At 36.6% G+C, this 15,471-nt stretch overlaps 1 protein-coding gene, 1 long non-coding RNA gene and 1 other non-coding gene across 3 annotated transcripts in view; all 3 read left to right on the top strand.

Annotated features, from left to right (window-relative positions):
- The window catches only part of Dnah3 (dynein heavy chain 3, axonemal), a 47,257-nt gene extending 35,150 nt beyond the window's left edge, over positions 1–12,107 (top strand). Inside the window, exons 58-70 of the mRNA XM_090104252.1 lie at positions 233–468; positions 2,025–2,208; positions 2,622–2,758; positions 4,425–4,562; positions 4,965–5,202; positions 5,580–5,787; positions 6,700–6,950; positions 7,579–7,736; positions 8,161–8,320; positions 8,817–9,008; positions 10,018–10,226; positions 10,700–10,910; positions 11,753–12,107. Of these exons, the coding sequence (XP_089960378.1) occupies positions 233–468; positions 2,025–2,208; positions 2,622–2,758; positions 4,425–4,562; positions 4,965–5,202; positions 5,580–5,787; positions 6,700–6,950; positions 7,579–7,736; positions 8,161–8,320; positions 8,817–9,008; positions 10,018–10,226; positions 10,700–10,910; positions 11,753–12,049 (2,619 nt within the window). The 3' untranslated portion in view covers positions 12,050–12,107. The remainder of the gene's footprint in view (positions 1–232; positions 469–2,024; positions 2,209–2,621; positions 2,759–4,424; positions 4,563–4,964; positions 5,203–5,579; positions 5,788–6,699; positions 6,951–7,578; positions 7,737–8,160; positions 8,321–8,816; positions 9,009–10,017; positions 10,227–10,699; positions 10,911–11,752) is intronic.
- LOC149906249 (uncharacterized) lies at positions 744–1,791 on the top strand. Its single transcript, XR_016457025.1, has 2 exons — positions 744–1,060; positions 1,386–1,791. It is a non-coding gene; the product is annotated as an uncharacterized LOC149906249 (long non-coding RNA).
- On the top strand, positions 3,510–3,591 carry TRNAL-AAG (transfer RNA leucine (anticodon AAG)). Its single transcript has one exon. It is a non-coding gene; the product is annotated as a tRNA-Leu (tRNA).
- Positions 12,108–15,471: the final 3,364 nt, after the last annotated feature.

The raw sequence follows: 15,471 nt of genomic DNA, 5'->3' as shown, positions 1-15,471 counted from the left end.
GCAATAGACTTTGAAGATTATTGCTACGAAATAAGGTGTCAATTACAATGAATGTTTCATTTATATGCCGTTCGGACATTTTTGTCGACCTTTTAATAGGCAATTGTGACTAATTTACAGCACATACTTCAATATGAAATACTCCGTACCTTTATATCGTTCAAATTTAAATTTGGACACAATTTTCTAACAACTTAATAACATCAAAGAAGATTATTTTTTTTTCCGCTAGGTGCTATCATCCGCCGGCAACATTCTAGAAGACGAATCGGCCAATCAGATCCTTTCCTCTTCCAAAACTCTATCCATAGAGATAGAAGCGAAACAAGCATCTGCTGCTATAACAGAGAAAGAGATAGACGAAGCCCGTCTTCTTTACGTGCCGGTGTCGAAGCATAGCTCTGTGCTGTTCTTCTGTATATCTGATTTGTCCAATATTGATCCGATGTACCAGTATTCGCTGAATTGGTGAGTTGTATTGTATGAGAAGTTTGAATGTGCAGTTTTTTTTTATAAAATGTATGTTAATACATTTTATAAAAAAATAAATGTTTAGAAGTTTCTTTACGAAACGAAAAATATTACTTAAACGATAGGATTGTTAGATTAATGTGCATTCTTGGTATTTTACCAGACCCAGATATTACATTAACTCAGTATAATATAATTAAAAAAATCTCCACGCGAATCTATTACCTGAAAATATAAGAGTAACATAACATCCTTGAAACATATAGTTATAGTACGACATAAAAGAGATGAAATTAATTATTTTGGAACTAATTCGTTTTTCATTACCTGGCAACCCTGAATTGGCAATGTAGCTGTCAAGTTGAATAAAAATTTGTTGTTTTTTTCGTGAAGTGGAGAATTATTGAGATAAAATTGTTATTTAGAACAAGAAATTTATATAAAAAAGGAGACATCATGAAAAAGGTTAAACGTAGCGGTGTCCGTGATGTGGTGTATAAAGTTTTTATTCGGTGTTTGTCCGAATTTCAAGCTGGAAATTTATTGACTGATTTGGAAAACGTTTACAAACGTACAGCAGAATATACCGGTGAGATTCCATTTATTTTTGCTCAGTACTACGTAAAATAGAATATTCCATTAGTGACGAGTGTTTAATGTATGTATGTATGGCGATTATTACGTTTTCGCAATTTAATTTGAGGTTATTTGTATGTAAACAAAAACTAGTTTTTATAGTGCGACCAGCACAATTTGAGTCAAGAAGTTATATCCAATCCAACCAGCCTCAAATAAAGTACCTAGTTTAGATTTTACTACATAGTATAGTGATAACTGTTTTCATACAGCTATCTATCTATTAATCAATCAAACCATAAGAAAAAAAAATCATATTTACTGTATCATATTTACAGATACTGAAGATGCCCCGTACCCTCTTGCCAGTACTTCGAAACAGAGTGATGATCAGTCCTTTGAAGGAGAAGAATATTTAGATTTTGATGAATTATATTAATGTACAAAATTTATCTACAAAAAAAAATAAAAATATGTGGTTTTCAAATCGCCTTGTTTTTTTCTACCCGACGGACCCAGAAAGAGGGTAATGTGTTTGAGCTGCATGTATGCTTGTTTGTTTGTATGTTTGATTCTATGTGCGCCTCTGCAGTCTAAGCACTTGACCGATTTTTATAAAATAACTAATTCCAAATACATTTAAGTAAAATTTGACCTAGGTAGGTCAATTAAAATACTAATGTATTTTTGTCTTAAATTTACACTATTGCTACAATGAAACAATTATAACGGTTTAAATCGCGGTATTTATTATAGATTTTTGGATTTTTATTCTATAGTATCAAGATCGCTTGCGTCGCAGTATCAGTGTTGCTATATGAGCGACGGTGGCGCCCTCATTTATTTTCATCTCTTTTGTGTCGCACTGTAAATCACAATAATGTGACAAAATAAGCACACACAGAGCGACCCACATATAAAACAATTAGAAGGAACCCGATTAATTAACGAATATTAACTATAATTATGTTCTACAGGTTCATAAACCTATACAACCAAGCGATACTAAATTCCCCACAAAGCGACATACTTGACGAGCGTCTCGAAGGACTCAACGCGTTCTTCACGCGCAGCATATATGAGAATGTGTGCAGGAGTCTGTTTGAAAAGGATAAGTTGATATTTTCCTTGGTGTTGACTTTGGGCATATTGAGGGCCAGGGTGAGTTGTAAGAAATATGTTGTTCTAAATCCAGGCCTTTTAGTTACTTGAGGATGTATTACATAGGTAGTAAATAGCAACGCCAGTAGCATCGGTCTGTTTAAAAGTTATATTCATTTACAAATTTCTACTAGCTTAACCATAAATTAGCAGATTTGATTTAAAACAAAAATGTTACAGAATATATTTAGATATTAATAAAATTGAAGTAAAAGTTGAAATATATTTATAATTTGAAAGAAAAAAAAATGTATTCTTGAATGCCTTAGGAAACAAAAAGCCCCATTTTTGAATAAAAAAATTGTGTTTCACCATTTTTTATTTATTACCACATTGTTTATGGTGAACAACGAGCATGTATCCTTTTTTCAGTTACTATTTGTACTCACTTATATTATTATGTAATATTTCAGGGTGAAATAGATGACGATCTGGTATCGTTCCTGCTAACTGGGGGTGTAGCGTTGGAGAACCCTTACGAGAACCCCGCGCCCGCCTGGCTCTCTGACAAGGCGTGGTCTGAGATCGTGCGCTGCTCTAATCTTAACGGGTTAGTTGTGTGTAGAGGATTATGTAGAGTATTATGTAAATTGTAGAGCACCATGTGTTGTCCGAGATCGTGCCGCTGCTCTAATCTCAACGGGTTGGTTTGTGTATAGCATTATGTAAATTGTAGAGCACAAAGTGTAGAGCACTATGTGTGTTGTCCGAGATCTTGCGCTGCTCTTACCTTAATGGGTGGGTTTGCTCTATGTAGAGTACTTATTGTAGAGCACAGCATGTAGAGCACAATATATAGAAACTAGACTCTAGGGTATAATATGTCTAGTACATCATGTCGAGCTAATCATGTAGGCCGCAGTTTGTAGAAAAAAATGTGTAGAGCGCAAATTGTAGAGCGTGTCATATAGAAAAAAACGTGTAAAGGAAGACATGTAAACAAAACAAAACAAGATAACTAATCAACCTCTATAAACATCCATTAAATATTATCTTTTATGTAGTTGTATAATATTTTTGTTAAAATTTCGTATCATTATTAAGAATAGTAAGTAATTGATTTTTAATAATGAAAAATATTTGTCAAGTGGTCTGGTAATCTGGTAGTAATAAACGATTATAATTGGACCAGTATTGAGTAGGTACAATTTTATTGGATGGCAAACGTTGTTTATTTTTAAACGCAAGATATTGCGTAATGGAAGATAATATGTTAGTATCGTGATGAGATACTAATAGCTCTATGAATAGTTTAAACACGTTATGTCATGTTGTTGATAATTTGGCGCAGCTCACATGTGGGTAGCGTGGCCGAGCGGTCTAAGGCGCTGGTTTAAGGCACCAGTCTCTTCGGAGGCGTGGGTTCGAATCCCACCGCTGCCATATAATCTTTTTTTATTTTTTCTTAAATATTCTGTTTTTTGTTCATTACATTTTGTGTATGGATCTCATAAGTGCAGGATTTGATGATTTTGATTTGTAAAAATTTTGTGATAATGATATTTTTTGTTTTTATTACGATTTCTAAGAAGTGCTATCTCAAAGCATTCAAATAACAGTTAGAACAGTTTACTATTTTATAAATAGAGTATTTATATACGTAAATACATTTGTTACCATTTGACCCATATTACAATTATTCTAATATTCTAATAATTCGTTAAGTTAGTTTAAGAACCCGGCGGAGGCCGCTCGCAACTGCAATTCGAAGCGAAGTCAAAATACGCTCGAATATTGTTGTCTCTGTTGCACAATTCCCGCCGGCCCCACGCTTGAATGCGACAGCACGACGACCGATGAAAATTTGTGATTAATTTGAATGTGTGCCGTAATACCAAAAATGATGAATGAAAACTCGATGCTTTTCCAATTTTTTTTGCATATTGTGTAACTTAACAATATAAGCCATGTTTCGAATTACATTATATTAAGAATATTGCCGTTTTTAATACAGAATTGATGAGTAGAAAACATATCATTTATACTTTAAAAATGTGAGAAATACAAATTGTTTACAATTCGTTGTATTTAAGTATTTTGCAATAAAAATCATTTGGGAACCTAGATAAATACTGTCTTATTCCGAATAACAGCACAATATAGTGGAAATATGCTCAAACTTAAAATGATTTTGGTATTACGTTTGTATGGAAAAATTGTCGTCCGCCGGCCCCTTAATAGGATTGAGAAAAAAATATGCTATTATTTATTTATAGGTTGCGCGGTTTTAAAGATAGCTTCGAAGCCAACATATCAAGTTGGAAAGAATTCTACGATCTGTCGGCGCCGCATGAAGCCGCTTTTCCGCACCCATATGAAGAGATACGCGGCATTCCTAAGCTTATTATATTGAGGTTTGTATTGTTTTTACTCTTTTAGGTTTTAGGTATATTATGCATATTATGCAGTTATTGTGTACTAGGCACTAGCATTCCTCGATAAATACTCTTTAAAATAAACCACTGTATTCATATTTTTTGTATCCAGTTTTATCATATACATATCAGATATCACAAATAAATTAACAATACCAACGAGATTAAAATTGTACAAAGATTGTAAATAAAATTATATTTTTAACGTTGAAAAAGATTCCTTATAGTTTTAGTTACTAATTTAAATTAAAAATTTTCGCACAACATGGTTAATATAAGAAGTTATTTAAGTTTTCATCAGCAGCTAAATACTAGATATTAAACTAGGATTTTACATACACACGTACAGTAATAAATTTTTTAAACAACTCTTGTTTCCAGATGCATCCGACCAGACAAGCTAATCCCGTTAGTCCAACAATACGTAGTGGAGGAAATGGGTCGGCCGTACATTGAACCGCCCCCCTTCGACCTGGAGAAGTCTTACAACGACAGCAACTGCTGTTCCCCGCTGATCTTCATCCTGTCTCCAGGGTCCGACCCCATGTCGGGGCTGGTCAAGTTCTCCATGGAGAGGAAGGTGGTCAGCTTCGAGACTATATCGTTGGGGCAGGGACAGGTAATTTAGGGGCAATTTTGGGGTAATTACTGCACTTACGGCACTGGTCTCGCAATCGTGCTCAAAAATTGGCTGAAGCTTAACTCTGCCTACGCTTCCATTAGGCAGAATTTCTTGACTTTGAACATTACTGCCACAAAATAATGTGTTAATTTTAAATGAATATTTTATTGTTTGTTTGTATTTTTTTTACATCATAACAGAGTGTTTGTTTGGCCATTTTTTTTGTGTTTAGAGTCAGTTAGGAGACCAAATAGTAGTAGTAATGTAGGCTACTGTTTACAGTAATAAAATATCTCAGTTTTATGGTAATTAACCTTCACTGTGCAAGTGGAGATGCGGACAAAAAGTTAATAATGTTGTTTCTATTTTTTCAGGGTCCAATAGCAGCGAACATGATAAGCCAAGCAATCATAACCGGTGGTTGGGTGGTGCTGCAGAACTGCCACGTGATGGACTCGTGGATGGGCGAGCTCGAGAGGATCTGCGCGGAAGTGATCGTGCCGCAGACCACACACAAGGAGTTCCGGTGTTGGCTGACGTCATATCCCAGTCGAGCCTTTCCGGTTACTGTGCTGCAGAATGGTGAGAGTTCTATTTACTAGCTGTGCTCCGCGGTTTTACCCGCATTGCTCCGCTCCTGTTGGTCTTAGCGTGATGATTATAGCTTATAGCCTTCCTCGATAAATGGGCTATCTAACACTGAAATAATTTTTCAAAGCGAACCAGTAGTTCCTGAGATAAGCGCGTTCAAACAAACAAATAAACTTTATAATATATAAGTATAGATATATGAGAGAGAGAAAGCTTATTAGACGGAAGAAGTGATTGATAAATATGGTAAGATAGAGTTAACAAGAGATGTTGGAGAGGATCTGTAGACATTTTGTGTGAGTTTATATATTTTAAAATCACCTACGTACGGGAACTCCCGCTGGAATTGAATTTTCCCTAGAAATTTACCCGCGAATCTTAACAAATTGAGATCTTTTTTGGAGATTGACGTATTCCATTGACATATTGACCCGTGGACCCCTATAGATAAATTTCTAAGCGAAATTGCATGATCCAATGAATCAAATGCCTTGTTAAAATCTGTGTAAAAAAGTATTGCCTTTATGAAAAATTATATAGATCGAACGATTTGGAATAACATAGATTACATTTCGCGCGTACATTCAATGCGCGTATTTCGCGGATTAAGTAAGTTTAAAATATCTCGTTTATTTTCAAGGCGTATAAAGTAAGGTAAATTATTCTGACCAAATATTTGCTCTGTTCATAGGCCGTTGACTGATCGCAGATGATAACAATAATAAAAAAAGACGGGTTTTTCACTTCTCCGGGAGTGCCGGCAGAAGTGAAAACTTGATTATTAACGTTGAGCATGTTTGATATCCACCCGTCTTACGCTTTTTCGATCAGGCCACGTGTCCTGACGCGAGTTTAAGATTTTATATCCAACGCCGCTAAAGACGTTTCACTTCAAATCTTCAGGCGTGAAGATGACGAACGAAGCGCCAAAGGGGCTGAAGAACAACATCTACCGCTCGTACATCTCGGACCCGATCTGCGACGCGGAGTTCTACATCTCGTGCCCGCGCACGGAGCAGTGGCGCCGGCTGCTGTTCGCGCTGTGCTTCTTCCACGCGCTCGTGCAGGAGCGCCGCGCGTTCGGCCCGCTCGGCTGGAACATACCGTACGAGTTCAACGAGAGCGACCTGCGCATTTGTATCATGCAGCTGCAGGTGCGTTTGTGTTTGTGAACACAATGTTATTTAAAGCCTATTCTCGTACCTCGTAACCGTCTCGTACCTCGTAACCGTCTCGTACCTCGTAACCGTCTCGTACCTTGACCGCCTCCTTGGTACAGTGGTTGACGCGTGAGCATACCACCAAGGTCACCTGTCACTCCTGAGTTCGATTCCCGGTGGAGACGAAGAAAAAAAATGTCTCTGTCTGGCAGGACACAGAAGGCTGATCACCTACTTGTCCTTACAGAAAATCGATCAGTGAAACAGATGTATAATGCATCTGCCCCTTACCCCACTAGGGGACATGGGACTTCACTTATTCTCGTACCTGCCGCAGGGGCAATATTGGAACAATCTCGGTTGGTCAGCGGTTGCAATTTCAGTTGTTCTCTAAATTGCCCCTGCTTGCCTATACATCACAATTAAGGAGCCAATTAAGGAAGCAATTCCAATTTTGCCCCTGCTGCAAGCACGTGAATAGCCGGCCTAAACTGAAGTACTTACAAATATACGCGATTTTTCATGTCTTGATCCATGATTTCTATTACATTTAACACAACCTACTTCCCAATCTTATCAATCCCCAAACGATAAGTACCACTATAAAGCAACCCATCCACAGATGTTCCTAACGGAGTACTCAGAGACCCCGCTAGAGGCGCTGAACTATCTGGCGGGCGAGTGCAACTACGGCGGTCGCGTCACAGACGACAAGGACAGAAGACTCATTATGTCACTGCTCTCAACTTTTTATAATGCTGACGTCACTTCTGATCCGGAGTAAGTTATAAATTGTTTGGAAAGTGAAGATACCATGGGTTTTGGATAAATAAGGACCATTTTTAGAACATTCAATTGAATGTAAATGACACAGACAAACTCTTCTGTAATCACGTTTCTAACAATATAATACAGACTTATTAATGATAATAATCCATATTTCCTTCAGTATACAACCAAAACTGTTGCCATTTCTTCTGTATATTTAAAATGGTGCTTTTTATTTGGTAACACAACGAAAAATTCTTCCATATTTCGATGAAAACGTAAAATCTATTTCTGGCGTGTACATGAGTCCCGTGAGGGCTCACATTTTAAATCATTAAGATCTACTCTAGCAATTCATCCCCATATTCTATCACCAAATCATCAACCTGCCACTCGAAAACCAACCTTATTCCCACTACAATAAGACTCATTCCAGCTACTCGTTCTCCCCGAGCGGCGACTACCGCATGCCAGCAAGCATGGAGTACAACAGTGTACTCGAACACATCAGAGCGCTGCCGATGATCGCTAAACCCGAAGTGTTTGGGTTACACGAGAATGCGGATATCACTAAGGATAATAAGGAGACGGCTGCGGTAACTTATTTTGTGATTTTTTTTAAGTGAATCTTCTTTAGGCGCGTTGAGGGAAAATTTCCAAGGCAATACCGTCACATCACGGAGTAAGTCGACAATTTTGGTATATTTGAATCTTGCCAAAGAAGTTTCACTTCTGACACGTATGTTCGGCACATTCATTAACCAAGCCAACCGGTTAGTCAAATTGTTGTTGGTTGTCTTTGTGCTACTCTTTTTCAGTATTTCTTAATCGTGTTATTGTTAGAAGTAATGTCGCAATGATTGTTTTTATGTCCCTGGATTTTGCTCAAAACACAAATTTTGACAGTTTTTTCATAAAACTTCAGTTTTACATTTTGACAGCAACTAATTATATCTATGTAACTTTAATCCTGACTCAACCACACTTACCCTGTATATTAAGTCCTATTCGGTAGGGCCATAAAGGCTTTATTTATGGCCTTACCGAAATAATATGATGATAGACATAGATTTAATCTATGTCTATTTTCAGCTACTCTTCGGCTGCCTCCTCACCCAGACCTCCATAACGTCAAGCGGTGGTAGTGAGGGTGGTGAGGGCGGTGGGGTGGTGGAGCTGACGCGCGACATGCGAGCTCGTCTGCCGCCGCCCTACGACGTGCCAGCTGTCGCCGCGAGATACCCCGTGCAGTACTATAACAGTATGAATACAGTGCTTAAACAGGTGAGTTGGGTCTATAGCGACTACATAAGTAAATTAAAATTAAATTATAAAGAACGAAAAAAATTGGTTGTCTGTAAAGTCGGTTTACTGACCATAGTTGAACGTGACAACGTCCGATTGTGCTTCTTTGTCGCTCGTTCCGCGCTCTCGCTTGCACTTCAAGTCTATGAAACGCCTCAGAGCGAGGTAACGCCGCATGAGTCATGTTTTTTCGTGCGTGCAGCCGGCTCTATCGAATTATAAGAGGTTGTCGCGTCAAAAAAATAAATTAAATACATATTTGTCAGTGTTATCAGCTGTATATTGTTACGTAGGTAAATTGAGCACACGTTTTACTTTTGAGTTAAGATTGTAACAAGCAAGTAGTGCATAGTATATAAGACATGCTGCATGTAAAATAAATCAGTCGACATGTAGTCGTTGTATAGGTACACGTTATAAACTTGGCTTGTCTCATTGTTTTATTGCCATAAAACAAAATCTGGCAAAGGGTGCAACACGATCCGTCTCGAAGGACCATCATATTAGCCTATATTTGTATCTATTAAAGAAGGCAAATAAACAAAACTTCCTCTTATTAGGTTTTAGGTTAGACTATAATTTATCACGGAGACCAAGTGTAGTATAGCAAATGTCACATTTCGTTTAATTTTAGATTTTCATGACATGTCCCTATTTTGCAATGTTTTTTTTTTCACTGATCGCAGTAATTAGTTTTAAATTATGCCACTTTTTACATATTTCGAATTGGTGTTTCGATAGCGAATAACAATATAATATAACTTGTTACTTATACATCCGGCTCGAAGGACCATTTTCTTCACTCGATCATTCACCTCTTACTGATTCCTGATATCATGGTTTTGAATAGTGCATTGCAATTATTATATTTTAATATAATTTAAATTGTTTAAAAATGGAATTTTCTCTATACTGTACTCAAATTAAATTATCCAAATTTATATAGTTATAAATGCCTACTTGTACTATTGATATCTTTCAAATCCAGGAGCTAATCCGCTACAACCGTCTAGTAAACGTAGTAGCTCGTACCCTGCAAGGCGTGTACTTAGCAGCCCAGGGTCTGGCCATCATGAGCGCGGAGCTGGAGGAGTGCAACAACGCCTTCGTGAAGGGAATCGTGCCTGGAGCTTGGATGTCCAAGTCGTATCCGTCTATGAAACCATTGGGATCGTATGTTGCGGATTTGTTGGCAAGGTTGGTAGTTAAACAAAAACAGTAACAGAGAAAGCATTTATTTCAACACGCTCAAAAATAGCATTATAAATACTAAAAACATTGATTAATTTGTCGTGGCGTGCGCCAAAATAGGATGCCACTCAGGACTGTACTCTTGGTAATAAGCTTATTTCCAGCTTTCTGTCCGCGTAGTCAAAGGTGATTTCCAATGGATTGAAATGGTACGCCGCGGTTAATATATGCATATGTCACTTCTTAGCTTTCTCAGTGTCCAGTCACAAAAATTATATAATAAATTCGCTCCGTTTCCACGTGAAAGAGAGACAAATAATAAACAAATATAGACACTTTCACATGTATTATGCCACTAGTATCTATTTTTATTTTTAAATGTTTCAAGAGAAGGAGTATTTCACAAGCTTTTGGCCAGACAAAGATGTCCAATATAATAAGGACGAAAGTTTGCCATTTAATAAACTTCTTTTTCGCAGACTAAAGTTTCTCCAAGACTGGATAGACGAAGGTCCTCCAGTGGTCTTCTGGATATCCGGGTTCTACTTCACGCAGTCGTTCCTCACGGGCGTGCTGCAGAACTACTCGAGACACAACAGAATACCGATAGACCAAGTGCACTTCGAGTTCACCATCACCAGCATGGAGGCGGAGTGTGAACAGGAGCCAATATTTGGGGTTTATTGTAAGGTTGGTGTTTTATGGTTTATTGTAAAGTTGGTATTTTATGGTCTAGATGTGGGTAGGGGTTGTTATGTTGTTGTCAATGTGGTCTAGGGTTCATTATTTGGTGAAAAATAAAAATAATCTATGTTGTGTGTCGTCATCAGCTAACTATAATTATAGATTTTATTGAAAATCGATGCCAAAAAAAAGAAATAATGCAAGACAAACTGGAGTACCAAAAAGCTTACATTTTTTAAATATGCAGATCATCTTAGTAAATTTATTATTAAACATTTGCATGGTAATAATTATCTTAGGCATACGGTATAACCATTATTTTTAATAATTACAAGCAAACGCATCAAATGGACAAAAAGGATCAGGAACACAGTATGTTTGTGTGGGTAAGTTTGGTAGTGTGTGTGTGTGTGTTTGCTTCTATTATACTTTATTTTATGCGGATTTTTTGTTCGCGTTGAAATAAAATTGATTTTTTTGTAAACTTATTTTCAGCCATATAAAGTGCGTGTGTTTTTATGGAACGCACTCATCTGTGTAACTATTAGTCTATAGTGTATATAATATAGTCTAAAAACACCATTTCTTTATGATCAGAGGACCAAAAAAAATCCATGACAGACCAATCTTCTTATATATAAAAATGAATCGCAAAATGTGTTGGTAAGCGCATAACTCGAGAACGGCTGAACCGATTTCGATAATTCTTTTTTTATTATCTTCCTTGTAGTACGAGGATGGTTCTTATGTAGAAAAAACGTAAACATGTACCACGGGCGAAGCCGGGGCGGACTGCTAGTAATAATATAAAAACGTGAATGCTCTAACATGTGATTTTATGTTCACAGGGTCTCTTCCTAGAAGGTGCAAGATGGAATCGCGAGACAATGCAGCTAGACGAGTCTTACCCGAAAATATTATTTGACACAATCCCCATTATTTGGTTCCAACCAGCCTTAATTGTTGACTTTAACCCCCCTCCCTCCTACTTCTGCCCTATATACAAGACAAGTGAACGTAAGGGGGTGCTCGCTACTACAGGACATTCCAGTAACTTTGTTATGTATATCACGTTAAGGTCGGATATACCACAGAAACATTGGATCAATAGAGGCGTCGCTAGTTTGACGCAATTGGATGATTAATTAGGTTTTTAATTGTAATTCCTGTGATATGTCTAGTCTAATAAATGTTTTATGTGATTTAGTGGTTTTTATTTATAATACACTCCTCCTATTTAACATATATAGTATAGTATTCAGATATAAAGGGACCATGAAGCCCTAAATTCACACGAATTTTTAAATATTATATCAGGCAGGGCATAAAAAACTTATAACTGACGATTCGCTTATCAAAATTAAATACCTTGTGAAATGTACAATAAATGTTTTTCTCCCTAGGCTTTGCCTCTACAAAAGGACCTTCAGTTTTTATTGTATATCTGGGTTAACTACATGTTTTATCAATGAAAATATTTTCGTTGGTTTGCACCATATCTTAGTTATAGATGGTGATAGTCAAGGTTAATGTCAAATTTAACAATAACTATTATAAAGGCGAAAGTTTGTTTGGATGTATGGATGTATGGATGTATGGATGTTTGTTACTCTTTCACGTAAAAACTACTGAACCGATTACAATGAAATTTAGCACACATATAGAGGGTAACTTGGATTAACACATAGGATAGGTTTTATCCCGGAAATCCCACGGGAACGGGAACTATGCGGGTTTTCCTTTGAAAACGCGGGCGAAGCCGCGGGCGGAAATCTAGTTTAACAATAACAGTAACTTACACCTGTGTGCTTCTGCCATCTAACAGTTACTTAACGTTAACGATAGCTTTAACCGGTGAAATACGAGCGGTTAGTGATAAAATTATTGTTGTCATTTATAAAATTGTCAAATTGGTGCAACTCATATTTTCCATAACCGTTATTTTAACATGTTTGTTATTGCTAAAGTAACATAGTGCAACCCAACCTTAGTAGATATAATCTTATATATAAAATTCTCGTGTCACAATGTTAGTCTGCATACTCCTCCGAAACGGGTGGACCGATTCTCATGAAATTTTCTGTGCATATCCGGTAAGTCTGAGAATCGGCCAACATCTATTTTTCATATGTACCACGGGCGAAGCCGGGGCGGACCGCTAGTTTACCTATAAAGTTTCGTGTGAAATGACGATAGTTCATGAATTTTTAAAGTATTAAAAAAAATATGTTTTTTTATAAAATATTTACTGGTCCATACAAATAGGTAACTTTCATTGTATACCTACACGATTAGAAAATGTTTACCAAAAAGTACATTTAATAAGTACCTTAAAGTTCTAAACATGTAGGTTATTCAGTTATTTTTGTGCATTTTAGCCAGTCACGCTGAGACGAATCCGTCCGAGGGGCAATCACCCCTCTAAATTCTTAATATTAATTCAAAATCTGTATTCAGAAAGGACAGAATGCATATGAACAGTAAAAATAAAATAAAAATAAAAAACACTTTATTGTACAATGCACAGATATACAATTGTATATCTGTGCATACAATAATATACAAAAACAGTGTCAGACTGCAACGCATAATATATTTACTATTCACTACATAGTATAATACAAAGTCGCTGTCGCTGTCCTTCCGTCCCTATGTATGTTTTAATCTTTAAAACTACGCAACAGATTTTGATGAAGAGCTTTTTAAAAGATAGAGTGGTTCTTGAGGAAAGTTTAAGTATATAATTTATTAAGTTTTCTACAAAGTAGGTGAGTCGAGCGCAATTATGCATAAAGCTCGATTTTGACTATCTATCATGAGTTGACACTTAGTGACATATCACACTAGCGGATTGCGAGCGGTTTCAAAGCGGAGCGGGTGCGCAACGAATACGTTGCGGTTGCGCAGCGAATTCGTTGCGGACGCGTGGCAGATGCGCAACGTTTACGTCGCAGTCATGTACACTCATTAACAAAATGGAATCCGTGCTGGTTGTTACTTATAACTTGTGATAGTATAATAATTATGAGATCATTATTTTTTACGAGTTTCATAACATGTTAATGTTTAGGGTATTGTTTTATCTATTAAATCTTGGTCGAAATGCAATCAGATAACTTAATTGCTCATTAAGAAAGTTCATTAGTGAAATAAATGTTAAAGCTCCTTAACTAAAACAGGGCTATCTTATTATTAGATAAATAGCAGTGAATAGAAAATTTTATCAAGCAACCAGCAACTCACTATCACTTTGCTCATAATTAGGTTCACAAAATCTCTTTATAACATACGTTGCTATGGGAGAGATTATACTGGTCAGTCGTTACATACTTTTGGAATGTATGGTACATTCTAAAAGTCCTAGTAATTCAATTTTATAGCACCTTTTTTTAACAACTCCAGTTGTTATTACATCTTTAGTTAACTGTTAAGTAAGTGCATTTCCACAGTACGGTTAAAAAATTGAGTGCTACAGAAACGATGGAAATATTGAATGGAAGTTAGGCAAGGCGGAAGGGCTGGCTTTTGTGCGAGAGTATACAAAATGACGCGTCCGCAACGAATTCGCTGCGCAACCGCGGCGTGTTCGTTGCGCGCCCGCAACGTATTCGTTGCGCACCCGCTCCGCTTTGAAACCGCTCGCAATCCGCTAGTGTGATATGTCACTAAATTATAGTAAAATATAGAGAAAATTCTGCTAAAATTATACGTATAAACATTGTAGAAAACTGAACTCGTGACATATTTTTCATACCACATTGTATTAGGAGCTTATTTTTTTAAACAAGAATATTTCCTGTTTGTCACATGACACACCAAGTATATCTACCAATACTCATTGTATATTACACTTCCCTACTCCACATACAAATCCGTGTTTCATCGCCGAATGTGGCACCAATTTTTCAATTTTCATAATAAAGTGTGTATCTCAGGATAGTTGAAAGTATTTGAACAAACGAGTCCCGGGAGAAATCGTAAATCAGCTGAGACTGCGGAGGCATCCAATAACGTCTTTTTTCTCTCAGGACTTGTCGTTAAATATGTCGTTGCTTTAATCGATTGGTTGTTGTAGTTAAAATTATGTGAGGTTAATAGTTTGATTTGTTGTACGAAAATTAACAACTTAACTGTCCCCATACAATACAAAATAACACTAGCCCACGTCCATTCGGTTTTTTTTTCTATTAGGGTAAAAACATTCACATTGTCTTAATAAATTATATTTTATAAAAATAGTTATTAACTATTTTTATTTATTTTATTCAATTTATATTTAAGCCTCATATATGAGCATGAGCGTGGGATAAAAGATTTTTTTTTCCAAGTTCAATGAGTCATATGTGTACACATCAAGTATAGACAATAAAACTTGATTGATGACCCGACGAACCGAATTTGATGAACCCGACGTTAAAATAGACTATAATGAAGCAAAAGGTATAGATATTTCGGACCAACTAGCATCCTTTCACTCTTCTTTACGCAAAAGCCTAACTTGGTACAAAAAAATCGCTGTTGATATTTTATTTCAAGTTGCTGTAATAAATGCTAGGTGCATTTACAA

This window comes from Colias eurytheme, chromosome 8 (assembly GCF_061535395.1).
Source record: "Colias eurytheme isolate Ceu_HAF_F1 chromosome 8, ilColEury1 Martin Lab GWU primary, whole genome shotgun sequence".
Lineage (NCBI taxonomy): Eukaryota > Metazoa > Arthropoda > Insecta > Lepidoptera > Pieridae > Colias > Colias eurytheme.
This window is presented reverse-complemented; position numbering and strand designations above follow the sequence as displayed.